This window comes from Pan troglodytes, chromosome 16 (assembly GCF_028858775.2).
Source record: "Pan troglodytes isolate AG18354 chromosome 16, NHGRI_mPanTro3-v2.0_pri, whole genome shotgun sequence".
Taxonomy (NCBI): domain Eukaryota; kingdom Metazoa; phylum Chordata; class Mammalia; order Primates; family Hominidae; genus Pan; species Pan troglodytes.
This window is the reverse complement of record NC_072414.2, coordinates 23,504,273-23,519,246: the sequence shown is the minus strand read 5'-3', so window position 1 is coordinate 23,519,246 and position 14,974 is coordinate 23,504,273. Positions and strand designations below refer to the sequence as shown.

Below are 14,974 nucleotides of genomic sequence, written 5' to 3'. Positions count from 1 at the left end.
ATTACCCAGTTACAAAGTTGCTTTCACATTTTCAGGTACCCCCTTGGTACTGATTTTCTGTGTTAGCCCTTTCTTGCATTGCTATGAAGAAATATCTGAGGCTGGGTAATTTATAAAGAAAAGAGGTTTACTTGGCTCATGGTTCTGCAGGCTTTATAGGAATCATGGTGCCGGCATCTGCTCAGCTTCTGGGGAGGCCTCAGGAAGCTTAAAATCATGGCAGGCCTCAGGAAGCTTAAAGTCCCAAGGAGGGAACAGGCGCTTTACATGTCCAGAGCTGGAGCAAGAGAGAGAGAGTGGTGGGTGGGAGGTGCCACACACTTTTAAATGACCAGATTGCGTGTGAACTGAGCAAGAGCTCACTTATCACCAAGGGGATAGTCCAAGACATTCATGAGGGATCTGCTTCTAATCCACACACCTCCCACCAGGCCCCGCCTCCAAGATTGGGGATCACATTTCAACTTGAGATTTGGAGACAAATATTCAGACTACATCAAATGTGTTTATGTTGTTTTTCTACTCTGAAGAGTGGAAAATGGTGTCTTGTCTCATCTTGTCATTTGCTTCTTAGGCCATTGGATTTCCCCTTTGTAACGTGGCTGTTCGCATACTTTGTCCATTTTTCTATTGATTGGTTTGCCTTTTCTTATCAATTTGTTGCTCTCTTTGTAATAAAGACTAAAACATATATTTCCTCTATATGTATATGTGTTTTTCCCACATATCACTTGCCTTATGACTTTCTTTTCAGAATATTTTCCCATACACAATGTTTACATTATCTTGCTCTCATGGCTGATGAGCTTTCTCTCTCACTTTGGAATGTTTCTTGGACTACAGAATTACTGAAATATATTCTTTTTTTTTTTTTTTTTCTTTTGAGACAGAGTCTCACTCTGTCGCCCAGGCTGGAGTGCAGGGGCGCAATCTCGGCTCACTGCAAGCTTCGCCTCATGGGTTCACACCATTCTCCTGCTTCAGCCTCCCGAGTAACTGGGACACAGGTGCCCGCCACCACGCCTAGCTAATTTTTTGTATTTTTAGTAGAGACAAGGTTTCACTGTGTTAGCCAGGATGGTCTCGATCTCCTGACCTTGTGATCCACCTACCTCAGCCTCCCAAAGTGCTGGGATTACAGGCGTGAGCCACCGTGCCCGGCCTGAAATATATTCTTATATTTAATTTAAATTTTGTTCTTTGAGTCTTTTCATCAATTTGAAATTTTTGTAAATAGCAAAGAATCTGGTTTTGCTTTCTCCTGGATTGAGAGAGAGTTATTCAAGTACATTTTCCCACTGAACTAAATGCCAGCTTTGCCTTATATTAAATTGTCAACATACCTGGACCTATTTCCATACCTTGTTCTGCCCACCCCTGTGGCTGCCACCCTGTTACACTTGACTCAGTGGTTTCACAGGGTATCACCCTCACCTTCTATTGCTATGCTTTTCCTTTTTTTGTGTGTGCTGTTTTTGAATATTTATTTTGCCATCTAAACCTTAAAATTATAATTCTGAGTGGAATTGGAATGGATTTTTATTTAATTTTAAAAATAATTTGCATTTATAATATTGTTCTTCTATCCAAGAACATTATGTATGCCTCTCCACATATTCAGATTCTGTTCAGATTTTAAGCATGGAAAAAAGAAACTCATTTTTTACTTATTTATCTTTTATCCAGTGAACTACATAAATTCTCTTATTAGTTCTAATAGTTTGTTCTAAGGGAATCACTTGGATATCTAAGTATACAATAGTATCATCTGAAATAATTGTATGTTCTTCTTCATATTTATACAATTAATTCAGTTTTTTATTTTATTGAATTAGGTAGACTCTCCTGAACTGTTGCGAATGAATGCTGTCTTTGTTTCTATTAGCTCAGCTTATTATTCAAGCTATATTGAATCTATATCTTGGATTATTCTCAACTGTTTATTCTGTTGTTTAGAAAAGCCATAATTGAGTTATAAATTTTAATGCATATTATCTGTGTCTTCTCTGAGTTTCATCCTTTCTGCTGTATTTGTTTTGATGCTATCTTGTTAGGTATATGTATATTCATAATTTTTTAGATTATCTTCCTTTTGTGTGTTTTTTGACCAATATATAGGCTGTCTCTTTGTCAAGCCATTTGATATAATGGTTTTTATCTTGAAATCTGCTTTTGTTGATATTAAACAGCTACCCTGGCTTTCTCTTGGTTCATATTTGCCAGAAATATCATTTTTTCTGCTGATATAATTTCAACTTTTCCATATCCTTTCATGTTAAATGTGATTCTTGTAGACAATTTATTATTAGGTTTCATTTTATTATCCAATCCAAGAATCTCTGTCTTTTGAGTGGTTAATTCAATCCATTCTTCTGTCCTATCTTCTCTATCTAGTTAAATTTTTCTACTGGTTTGCAAGTTACACATTCTACTTTTACTCACATTGCAATTACTGCTATTCTATTAAAATCATTATTTTGGTTTTCTTCCTATTATTTTTAAAAACTTAACAACTATATTTTCCCCTGCAAAATACATGTATTAATATGATTTTATGTTGTTCTGTCCTGCCCCTACTTGCTCTCAATCTTATTTAGATACTTTTTGTTGCCTTTGCTTATTTAGATAACAATTAACTCCTTTATTTATTCACGTGTATTCTTTTCTCTTTTGCTAAAAAAAAAAAAAAAAAAAAAAAAGAAAAACGTTCCTCAAAGACTACTTCCAAAAACAGTTTTTGCATGGTGAATCTCCTAAGGCCTTGAGTGCCTAAAAAGATTTACATGGTATACTTAAATTTTCATTTAGTAGATTAAAAACTCTAGATTGAAATTATTTTCTTTGAACACTTTCCAACCCTTCCTCCATCGTGTTCTTGCATCTTGTTCTCATGTCTTCTAAGAGATTCACTTGACCTGATGTTTTCACATCCCTATTTATTCTGCACATGAATGCATTATTAGTCTCATTAACATTTTTTTAATCCCAAGTTAATTCTTTGTCTTTATTATTATTATTATTATTATTATTTTCCATTCTGATATTCTCTTTATCTCTTTGCACGTATTTACTAGGCTCATTTTTTAATCTAGTCCTCCTGGCCAGTACTTTGTTGCCTTTCTTTAACAGTTTCCCTGAAGCTCCTGGGGCACGCAGTTATCATCCATCTTCACTTGTGCTGGAGCACAGGCTCTGGTGGATGCTCCTCCAGATGAGAGTTGGGGAAGGGTACTCAAGCTGGAGAGCCTTAGATGTTGTCATTTGGGCTCTAGAAGTTCCCCGCCTGTTCCCCTCCACATAGCTGGATTGGCTACTGAGGGCTGCTCCCAGCTCCTCTCTTCTAGAAAGTCCTTGTTTCCTGTAGGGACTGCCCTGCTCTGGTGTAACCGCCAAGCTCCCCAGTGTGTTAGGGAAAGGAGGGAAGCAGTGCTTATGGTGACTGGTGCCCCACCCAGCTGTGCTCCAGCACCACCTGACATTCTCCAGCTGGCACAGGGCTGGGGCTAGGGGATGATAGGGAAGGCAGGCCATGCTGGAGCCATGCTGAGGAGAGGAAAGGCAGGACCAAGACGCCCTACCCCAGGCCCTCTCTGTTGGCCTCACCCATTCCACCTCCTGCCCCTGAGGATTTCCAGGTGTGTGTAAGGACAGGACACTGAGGCTATGCACTGTCTTGCCCCTCTTGTTGATTATTCTTAAATTCGGTTTCATTTCTGCCATTAGACCTGACTCCAGAGGAACCACCCCTTCCAGTCATTGGCTCGGTCTTGTACTCAGGGCCTTCCTTGACTACACCACACGGTTAAGGCTGCTGGTATCTTTCAGGCAGCAGCAATCCAGACAGATGGCCACATGGCAGTCCTGCTCTTTTGAGCTGGCAGCAAACAAACCAACCCATTATCTTATCCTCCTGATACAGGGGCTAGAAGGACCCTTCTCTCTGCTACCAGAGAGGTTGGCAGAATCAGGGCCTAGTAAGTGTAGCTGTTACATACTGTGATCTGACTTTTCTTAGATATCATTTAAGAAAAAAAAAATAGGACTCTATCCCAGCATAATCCTATTAATTGAGGCTTGCGAGCAATCATATCGATTCCTATTGAATTACAGAGTTTCTGAATTGAATTTATGTCTCCTTTAGTTGAGTTCTTCCTGAAACCATAGTGTGCCAAAACGGAAAATGGAACATTTCATATTCTAAATCAGGGCCCAGAAAAAGACCTGTGAGCCCAATCTGGGCTGTTTTTTAAGTAAAGTTTTATTGGAACACCCCCACGCTCACTCATGTATGTACTGTCTTCGACGGCTTTAGTGCTGCAAAGACGGAGGTGAGTAGTTGAGACTGCATGGCCCACAAAGCCTAAATATTTCTATCTCACCTTTTAGGAAAAGTTTTGTCCACCTGTTTTAAAATATACCCAGGATCCGTTTTAATCAGGTGTCATAAGACACACAGACACAGAAATGACTGTCATGAAGGTGGAAGTTGTTTTTTTTTAACTCACAGTTCCTTGGAAACAGGAGGCCCAGCACAGCATGCAGGGCCACACGGGGAGGCGCCGGTCATCTGGAGATAGGAGTGAGGGGAAGCATGGGCCAAAGCCTTTGAGGTGGTTTCTATGGGAAGGCAGGGCAGGGGGAGCAGCCCCCTACCCCAGCTAGTGTGCATAACGGCAGCTAGCTCAGAGGCAAACGGCCTGTCTCCGGCTGCCTGGTACCTGGCCTGAAGTGCTGAGGGCAAAGGAACGTTGCCTCCTGGAGAGTAAGAGCCAGCTGGAGAGGGTAGTCAGGAGTGTAGATTCTGGATTGGCTGCTCCGCATAGGAGAGGTGTGCTGCAGGGCAAGGCCTTTGCCATCTCTTAACATCGGCTCACCTGGGAGGGGCAGCCTCTCCCCAGTCAGGGAGGTCCCAGGTGCCAGAGCCACAAAAACAAAGAAAATAAGAAAACGCAGGGTCAGATGCAGTGACTCATTCCTGTAATCCTCGCCGAGCCCAAGTGTTCAAGACCAGACAGGGCAACATGGCAAGACCCCATCTCTGTAAAAATTAAAAATAAAAGGAAAATAAATGAAAAAAGAATATATAGTTAATACATCTCCCCTTTGTCAGTGGCAGGGAAATTCTGTACATTCTTGTACTATGTTTTGTTTTGTTTTCTAATCTTTCTGTATTTTTCTGAGACATAACTTTGATCATGGTAATTCCTGTAAAACATTTTATTTATACATCCAAAAGTAGAATCACTGAGTTCACGTTTAAAGAATCAGTGTGTGAATGTGTGTGTGTGTGTGTGAGAGAGACTCTGTGTGTGTGTGAGAGAGATGATATGTGTGCATTCCTGGGGTGTCACAGGAAATGTTAGAATTAGGAGCATATATTTCTCATTATATAGTCTTCAACACAATCTATTAATATTTTTAGTTCAAAAATACTTTTTTCCCTCAAACTCCAAATATTTCATGTTTAGAACTGCAGAACCACATCATGTTGTCCTAGGAATCACCGTGTTTCCAAGGCCATGGAAGTGTCTCATGTGGGTGCTGATTGATGGGCCCGGGAGGAGCATGGGTGCCCCTGGACAACAGGTGCCCACTGTTGAGAGCAGCCTTGAGATTGTCTGTCCCACCAATTGCAGGTGCACATAGCACCTCGATTCTCTAATGCCTGATGTCCCTCTCCATCAGATTCCGAAAAATGGGGCAGTTCCTTCTTTCCCAGATACAAAAAATGGTAGTTTGTGGCAAGATGAATGGCCTCAGCATGGCTTGCACGAGGCAGAAAGACACAAGCCTCCACTGCTCCTGCACTCAAGGACCTGAACCAGTGTGGGAAGCAATGGGCCGTCCCCCACCACCCAAGCTGGGCCCATGTGCTCCCTCCCTCTTCTTTCTAATGTCCTGTGTGGTTTAACTTCTCTTTTTACCTTTCTGCAAAATACAAAGAACTTAATCCTGTTGGTCTCTGAATGAAATTGAAGGTGAATCTAAACCACCCATTGCGAAATGTAGTCTGTCTCTGTGACTCTGTATTCATTTTAATGGGAAAAATACATGAACCTTCTGGAAATTAGCTTCGGATTTAAAACTAACTTGCCATAGGATCAAAAGCCTATGCTTTTTAGTCCGTTGTAACAAAACTCCATGAATGCCATTTCTGTCCAGTGCTCTTGCAAGTGGGGAAGGAAAATGCTGCTGTTCCGGGTGAAGGCTGGGGCTGGGTTTTCCGTGTGACCGTGGTGTGCTGGTCAGTGTGGACCTCAGAGGGGCATTGCAGGAGCACAGACCTCACCAGTGGGCAGGCTGAACTGGAGGACGGTGGGATTCCTTGGGACCTCAGGGAATAGCCTCAGGAATTTGCCACAGGGCTTAGACAATGCTTATTTATACTGAATTTAGGCAACACAGGCAGCAGGCTTTTGAATAAAACACCAGAGACCATGCTTTCCTGAGAAAAATGAAAGATCTACTGCCCTGCTAAAAAGACTTCTCCTTACTGAAAACACTGACTATGAGAAAAGATAACCTATTCTTAACATATATTTAAGCATTCTTGTTTTATGTTCAATGTTAGTCATTAGAACACAGGGCTTATAAAAACAAGCGTGCTTTTGCAGCATCAAGAAGATACATCTACTTTCTAGGTAATCGACTTCCTAACATGGTAACATATTGTACCTTAGAGAAATCCTACACTGCGTTTCTCATTCCCTGGCTGAAAAGCCCAAGAAGAATAAAGCCAGAGGAGAGCATTATTTTTGAGAGTGCTGTGGCAAAAGAATATCCAGACAGAAGAGAAACACGTGGACTGACTTAATATTGTGTGTCCTGGGACGGCCACGTAGGAGGCGTTTATCAGCATAACTTTAGTAAAACAACCTGTCTTAAAACCTGAGCTGCTGTGGATGCCTGAATGATTGTTTCTTTGCATTAAGTGCATAAATGCATCGAGACGAAGAGCGGTCTCCCTTGTACGATTTAGTCCTGGGAGAGGACAACTCAGTGGAATTGAGGTAGAGGTAACTTCAGACCCAAGAGCAAGCCTGGTGCTCTTTGACAGTGCTGATGTGCAGTTGTACTGTGGGCTTGCAGCTCCCCACTTACTAAGTGGTTTCATGACTCTTGTGAATAAGTGCCATATACCAGGTGGTGGTGATTAATCCAGCAGCAGGAAGGCCTGCAGGATAGAAAAGGCTTGTAGGATATAAGGGCTGGTGCAGAGAATATGGGTGTGCATGTGTATGTGTGTGCACACATGTATGTGTACGTGTGTATGCATATAGTCTGTGCATGTATGTACATGTATGTGCACTGTGTGTCCTGTGTATTTGTGTGTGCAAATACATCTATATGTGTACACGTATATAGTATGTGTATAGTCTGTAGTGTATGTGCATGGGCATGTATGTATCTGTGTAGTATATGTGCCGACTATCTGTTTCTATGTGTGTGTCTGCATGCATGTATGTGTATGCTATGTAGTGTGTGCACATGTATGTATACAAGTGGATGTGCAGTGTATATGTGTCTAGTGTGTGCATGCATATGATCCTGTGTATGCTTTTGTATTCATGTGTGCGCATTTATGTGTGTGCATGTGTGTGTATGCGTATGTGTGCAGTATGTGTATGCACATGTATATCTCTGCTTATAAGTGTGTGTGCACATGTATATGTATGTGTGCATGTGCCACGTAGTATATATGTGTGAACATGTATGGTGTGTTCATATGTGTGCACATATGTATTTTTGTGTGTTGTGTGGTATGTGCATGTGTGTGGTCTGTGTCCATGAATGTGTACCTGTGTGTGTGTATTGTGTGTGCATAGTATGTGTGTTTATGTACATAGAGCCACACCTACACCCACTCAGCCCTTGGGGCTATCTTTCCTTCTCCCCCTGCAGAAAAGCGACTTTCCCGGGGGATTTCCCACGCCAGCTCAGCCATCGTCTCCCTGGCCCGGTCCCACGTGGCAAGCGAATGCAACAACGAGCAGTTCCCCCTGGAGATGCCAATCTACACATTCCAGTTGCCAGACCTGAGCGTGTACAGCGAGGATTTCAGGAGCTTCATCGAGCGGGACCTGATCGAGCAGGCAACAATGGTGGCTTTGGAGCAGGCAGGTGAGTTGCCCCTGCCAGCAGGCCCACCCCCTTTAGGCTTGGTGAATGGTGAGCTGGCCTAACCTACTCTATGAGCAAGAGAAGGGCACATGTTCTCAGACTCTGGGCAGTTTTCAGTTAGGATTCTAGATGCTGCACCGCACCTCCTGCTCTACGGGCCGACAGTGTTCTAGCCAGCATGGGCTGGATGGAGGGGCCGATAACTAGGTGGTGCTGAAATCTCTCGAGTTTTTCCCCTTGCCCCTAAATCCCAGTCCTCCTTTAAGGAGAACTCTATGCTTCTTTGCCTTGCTTCTCTCTTTCCCCAGACAACTCCTCCGTGGGTGTTGAACGAAAGATAGGAAAGACCATGGGCTTTAGAGAAAACGGGAGACCCGCCACTTCCTGTGGACTTGGGCAAGTCAGGTGATCTCTCTCAGCCTCAGTTTCTCCATCTGCAAAGATGAGGAGACTGCTGACCCGGCAACGCTTTGGGGTACTAAGTGACATGTGCTTTCCATAGCTGTCCATTCCCTGCCTGCACAGCCTCTTCCAGCTTCCAGGTTAAGGAAGCACAAAACCTGACCTCAGTCTCCTTCCTTCTCCTTAGTGTTTCCTCACCACCCTAACATCCCAATGAAGAAAGCGTTCAAGAAGCAAGACAAACTCTCTTCTTTGGAATGTTTAAGGAGAAAATAATGAGTCCAAAACAAATGTCTAAAACAGATTTAGGTTCTTCCTGAGACAAAGCAATGCCAGTTTCACTCATAATCATTCACATTATAAACATTGCAAAATCACATATCTGGGGGTTTCTCAGGCACGCATGTGGAAGATGTTATGGCTGTCTCCTCAGGCCCACCACGCCCCTCCCAGTGGGAGCCCCGCCTGCCTGCACGGGCTGACAGTGCACATGGAGCATGTCCTCAGCCAGTGGGAAGCCCTGCTCCTGCTGGGGTGGGGAGGCATCGCCTTCCAGTGCTGACCCAGCCTTCAGCCAGCTCTTCATGTCCGCTGTGGAGTGGAGCCTCCACTTCCAAGGCTTGGTCCGTGGAGACGTCCCCGGATGTGTCATCCCAGGAGTTTAGGGCTGCAGCCAGCAATGCACTGTTAGGGAGTAGAGCTTTTCTCGGCCCTCGGCCAAGACCCAATAAAATTACCAAGCACTTTCTAGAGTTCCAGAAGAAGACAGGGGAGAAGTACCTGTAGGTTGGTATGATTCTGATATTGGTGGATGGACCAATCAGGACCCTGGTAGGAAAGAAAAGGCAGCACAAAACTGTGAGATAAAGGACTCCATAAAGGGACTGCTTTCCAAGGAGTGGGCAGGATTTAAGGACACTAGTGAAGGATACTACTGTTCCTGAGACTACCTTCAGGCCTGGCAAAAAGACAAGGGATGAGAGTGGCTGATGGAGATAGCCACGGGCAGGAGGTGTGGCATCTGGGAGAGAGAAGATGCTGGGGAAATAAATACTCTGACCACACTCTTCCTCCACCATCCAGGTTCTGACCAGTGCCTCTTAATGGCAGAAGGGCAGATTGCGGGGAGCTCACTGATGTGGTCCACGCAGGTCACCCTCTGCATACAGAGCAGCATGGAGAAGGATAGACAGTAGATCTGTGGGGCCAATGGGAAACATCCAGAAAGTCAATGTGCCGAGAAGTTTTACCAGACCTGGCTTCTGTGTACACGTGTACACCTGCTTTCATGCCATTGCTTGTCATTGTTTGCCCAGGGCTGTCGTCATCCACTACTTTCAAGAGGGAAGGCACAAGATGCGTTTAGACAAAGGACGAGATGTGCCTAGTGGGGCTTATTTGTGTTGGGCAGGCTTGCAGTCAGGTCGTAGCCACAGGACTCATAGAAGCCTCACCAATGGCATGCTTGACATTAGAACAGGCTCTACATTCCCAACAGCTGGATCTCATGTTGTGACTGTGGAGAAATTCTCATCTCAGCTGCTTCACAGCCATCAAGAGCAACCCAATGACTGGCACCCACAGCCTTGCTCTTTCTTACCTCAGCAAGACTCAACAAACATAAAACAATTCAGCTAGATTAGCAATAACCTAAACCACTCACTGTGGGGGCTGGCTATTTTAAAGACGCTTCTATATGACTAATTCAGATAAGATACTTTCAATAGAAAAAGCTCACTATTCATAGAGAAGTGGAAATTAGTGTTTGTTAAGAAAGAAACAAGTTTCATGGGTTACTCTCTGTTGAATGCTACGGCGGCGTAGACCTTTATACAGCTCAGCACTGACGATTGCTAATAGCTCGGGTGATCATAGCAGCTGCCTGAGTGCTGTGTTTCGTGTGAAGCACAGTCTCGTGCAAGGTTGTAGGTAGAGCCCACCATGTTACCTTCTCCTTGAGCCCTACCATGCTTAGCAAAAGCCTTCACTTCTTTTGAATGTCTTTTCTGTTATTTTTTTCCATATTTTGCATTTTAATTTTTATCACTTATATTTTACCTTCCAGACTAGCATTTTAAGATGGGACTCTGACTTCATCCAGTCTTGAAAAATACCTTTTAAAAACCCAAACTTAGTGAGTTAAGATGTTAAATTATGAATAGCTCATTGTTTATGTTGGGCACCACGAAGAGAACCAACTGGAAGCAGAGATCAGTGAAGGTAGGAAGCGCAGGCTCCCACCCAGCAGTGGAGAAGCCATCTGGTCTACACTCGCAGGAGGCCTTGAGGAAGTGGGTCTCACTCTTCAGGGAGTGGTCAAAGGTGCTTGTGGTGCAATTAGCGCCTGAAGATCAGGGATCTGCCTGGGACAGGAGTCCTAGTAGCCAACATGTCTTCCTCGTCCCTCACGCTGAAAAATAATAAAAGTGGCCAGGCGCGATGGCTCACGCCTATAATCCTAGCACTTTGGGAGGCCAAGGCAGGAGAATCACTTGAGCTCAGAAGTCCGAGACCAGCTTGAGCAACATAGTAAGACCCCATCTCTACAAATAATAAACAAATTAGCCAAGCATGGTGGTGCACGCCTGTGGTCCCAGCTACTCAGGAGGCTGAGGTGGGAGAATTGCTTGAGTCCGGGCAGTCAGGGCTGCAGTGAGCCATGATCACACAACTGCACTCTAGCCTGGGTAACAAAACCCTGTCTCAAAAAAAAAAAAAAAAGAAAAAAAAAGAAAAATAACAGAGGTACGCAGACAACTGTGTGTGTGCTCCCTCAGAGGAGTGAAGCAGTCTCTGGGCTGGGTGATAGCATGAACCTGACCCCTGCCCACCATCCATCTGACTCCTCCGAACTCCTTTCCTCTGCTCTCAAGCGAGGTCTTAGACTAGGTCATTTCTCAGTGCCCTGCTATGCTCAGACTCACGTGAAGACCCTCAGCCGGCCAGTGCTAAAGGGTCTCCCACAGCCCATCTGGGTGAGGAGTTTGGTCACTGGAAAGCACTGGCAGCTCCTGTACCTTCCACCCCACAGCCAGGCTCTGCTCCCGTGGCCCCCACTGTCACAGTCCACTTTTCGATCATGAAGTGGCCATCCAAGAAAGCTGCTCAGTATTGCTGGGTACAAAGGGTAAATTCCTCTTTCTAATAGCTTAGTGCTTAGAATCTTTATGAATAAACTATTTATATGCAGTATTATTTTACTGAATACATGAGAGATTGAAATACAGATGTCAAAAAATTATTTAGTAAAAAAAAAAAAAAATCCATTTGTTTAAGGGACAGTTCTAGCTGTGCTTGACAGGAAACATTATCTCTGTCATAAGACTTTGGGTGGAGGACTTCCTTTTCCCTTGGACAGAACATGAACCCAGGGCTCAGGTGGTTCTGAAAACTGGCAAACAGTGGCCTTCACTCAGTTAACATTGCCCACCATCCAGCTGTCCAACCTGGGGCCTGATTCCACTTTCCTGGGGCCCTGCGTGGTATCTGCCTGGCCTCCCGAGCCACATAGGCAGCCCCGTCTATCTTTGAGGCCTCTGTGTCAAGTGGGGTGCCAGTCTGAACTCCCATAAAACCCACAGATCTGGGAGACTGGTCTTCCTCAAGTCTTCAAACCCTGGAAAACACAACCCACTCCCACCTCATGACAGTCTCAGGGCAACAGAAGGCCGGATCGTCTGGGCCTAAAACCAGCTGACCTCCTGAGAGGAAGGGAAACATCTTTCGTTCTTTAATGACTAGCCTGCCATTGAGAAGGCAAGAAACCACTCCTTTTGCCATCAGCTGATCCTGCTGCATTTACACAGGAGATGGCTCGGAGACCGGGGTCTCTGGGTTGGGAAGTATCATCTGCTGCCTGTGGCAGCAGCTAACCACCATGTGGGTGAGATGGTGTGGTTCTTCAGTGTGTCTGGGGGCAGAGGGCAGAGGCATTTTTGTGTAATGCAGGAGTCACTGCATACATGGGAGATGGAAACACATGTTGAAAAATCTCTAGGCACACCTTTGAGTTGTGCTCAGGGGAGGATAATTGGATTGAGGGGAATCTGCCAGAGAATGGTAAGTTACAGAGGAGGCTTGTGGGCTTCCGAGTCAGCCCGACCCTGGCTTGAGGCCTGGATTGGCAGGGGGAGCTTGGCCACGTCACTTGGCCGGCTGGAGCCTCACTTTCTTCCCTCTGAAAGTCAGAGATGTGTAACGGCGGCCAAATGGAGACAGATTGACCCAGTGTCAGCCTGTGTTGAATGCCCACGAAATGCCCCATCCAGGTCTGGGGCTACCTCCACACTCCAGGCAGATGAAACCCCTGCCCTCAGGGAGGTGAAATTCCAGTGGAAGAAAGCCAGTGAACAAGGGGAACATGAAAATTAAGTGGGGCCTCAGAGGCTACTCTGGGGAGGTTAGGAAGGAGAGGGAATCCCGGGATGCCGCTGGAGGGCAGGGAGGGAGGCAGCAACAGACACCTGCGGGCCTGGCTTTCCTGGCAGAGGGAGTCTAGCATCAAAGTCTTGGCATATTTAAGGAAGCCAGTGTCACCTGAGCTGGTGGAGCGAGGGTGAGAGGATTTGGAAAGGAGGGCAGGAGAATGGGAGCCGGGCCCTAGGGAGCCTCGTCCTTTAGGCTTCACTGAAGGTAGATACGCAGCCCCTGGAGGGTTTTGAGCCGGGGGCTGACGCATCTTGATTCACATCTGACAGATTCTGGCTGCTGGAGAATGGACTATGGGGTGGTAAGAGAAGAAGCTGGAAGAGCAGGGAGAGGCGGCTGCTCCAGGCCAGGGCAGAGAGAGACGGCTGGCAGGGTCGTGGGGGTGGTAGTGCAGGTGAGGGGCAGTAGAGAGACACGGCTATGGGGTACGTTTTGAAGGCAGACCTACAGGCCTTGATGATGGAGGGCTGGGGCTCTGGCAGGCAGGGAAGAGTCCAGCATGGCCCTAAGAGTGTTACCCTGAACATGGGGGTAGATAATGGTGCCTGAGGAGATGCAGACCCCTGGAGGAAGAGCAAGAAGAAGAGGCCAGCACTGTCAGGCAAAGCCCAAGACTGTAGTGAGACTTGTAAAGTTGCTGCCCAGATGAACATGAGGGTCTGGAGTCACAGAGAGCCCTGCGTTGGGGATGTGGATGTGGAGTTAGTGCCCTAAAGTGAAACCCGTGGGATCCCGGAGTGAGCTCCTCATAGGACCCTCCCACCATGCCCCCAACCTGGCTCCATGCAGTGGTGAGCATGAGTTGGACACACTTGTCTGGAGCATGGACAGAAAACAAGCTTTCCAAAGACTCAGGCTGGGGCCCTACAGTATTGAGGGCTCAGGAACAGAAGAAGGAGCCAGCAGAGGAGGCTGGGAATGTGCGGGCCTGGGAAATAGGGCGAACCAGCGGTGGATAGTGACCCTGACGCCCAGGGTGGAAGGTGTTTCAAGAAGGGAGCAATCAGTGGTGCCAAATATGCCAGTAAGTCAGCGTGCACTAGAAACTGACCGCTGGGTTTGACTGTGAGGGCAAGGTTCTCAGGGAAGCCATGCTGCACTGTGCTTGATACAGAGAAAGGTCAGGAAGTGGCTTCCATTCCCCTTCTCCTTATAGATCTCACCATCGGCTGCTGTGAGTCATCTCTTTCCTCCAGCTACTTTTACACTCCCTTGCCTTCCATCTCGTGAGGCTTCCATTGGCCTCCTAGCTACCTGGGACCATTCCTTGCTTCCAAAGGCAGCTCCCCCCATGGCCAGTTGCCAAGTTTGCCTTCCCATCCTTGCTGTGCTTTGGAGCTTCCTCCACCCATCAGTCAGGCAGAGTCGCAGCTGCGACTCTGGGCAAGCCTGGAAATACCACTTTCCTTTGTGGGCCAGGTGCAGCATTGGGCAACCCTGGGCATAGGGCCGGGGCCAGAGTGTGGGAGGGACAGAGGCCAGGGTTCACATCTCCTCAGCGTAGTGGTCACAGTGTGGTTCCTGTGCAGCCCCCTGAGGGGGCGTCAGGCTCTCCTCTGTGACATCGTGATGAAGCAGCCCACCTTGTGGGGCTGTTGTGAAGATGAACTGAGGTCGTGTGTGCACAGGGCTGGATGCATACTCAGCATCAAGTAAATGGCCTCCTCTACTAATTTTTTATTTTCATAGAGTGGTATTTCTTATTTTTCTTTCTTCACACTTTTTGCTATAAAGAATTTAAATTGTGACCAAATACTAAGTTATCTTCTCCAGCATTACAATTATTCATTAGTAAACATTGAGCACCTGTGGTGTCTCAAACCCTATTGTCATAGCCCATTTGCATGGCTTTAAAGGGATACCTGAGACCAGGTAATTTATAAAGAAAAGAGGCTTATTTGGCTCACAGTTCTGCAGGCTGTACAAGAAGCATGGGGCCAGCATCTGCTTCTGGTGAAGGCTTCAGGAAGCTTCCAGTCCTGGCAGAAGGGGAAGGGGAAGCAGATGTATCATATGATGTGAA

General features: G+C 46.1%; 1 protein-coding gene across 3 annotated transcripts in view; it reads left to right on the top strand.

Annotated features, from left to right (window-relative positions):
* The window catches only part of OTUD7A (OTU deubiquitinase 7A), a 393,053-nt gene that overhangs the window by 302,158 nt on the left and 75,921 nt on the right, over positions 1-14,974 (top strand). For all 3 annotated transcript variants that reach the window (XM_016927863.4, XM_016927862.4, XM_054666883.2), the window contains one exon: positions 7,903-8,121. In XM_016927863.4, the coding sequence (XP_016783352.1) occupies positions 7,903-8,121 (219 nt within the window). The remainder of the gene's footprint in view (positions 1-7,902; positions 8,122-14,974) is intronic.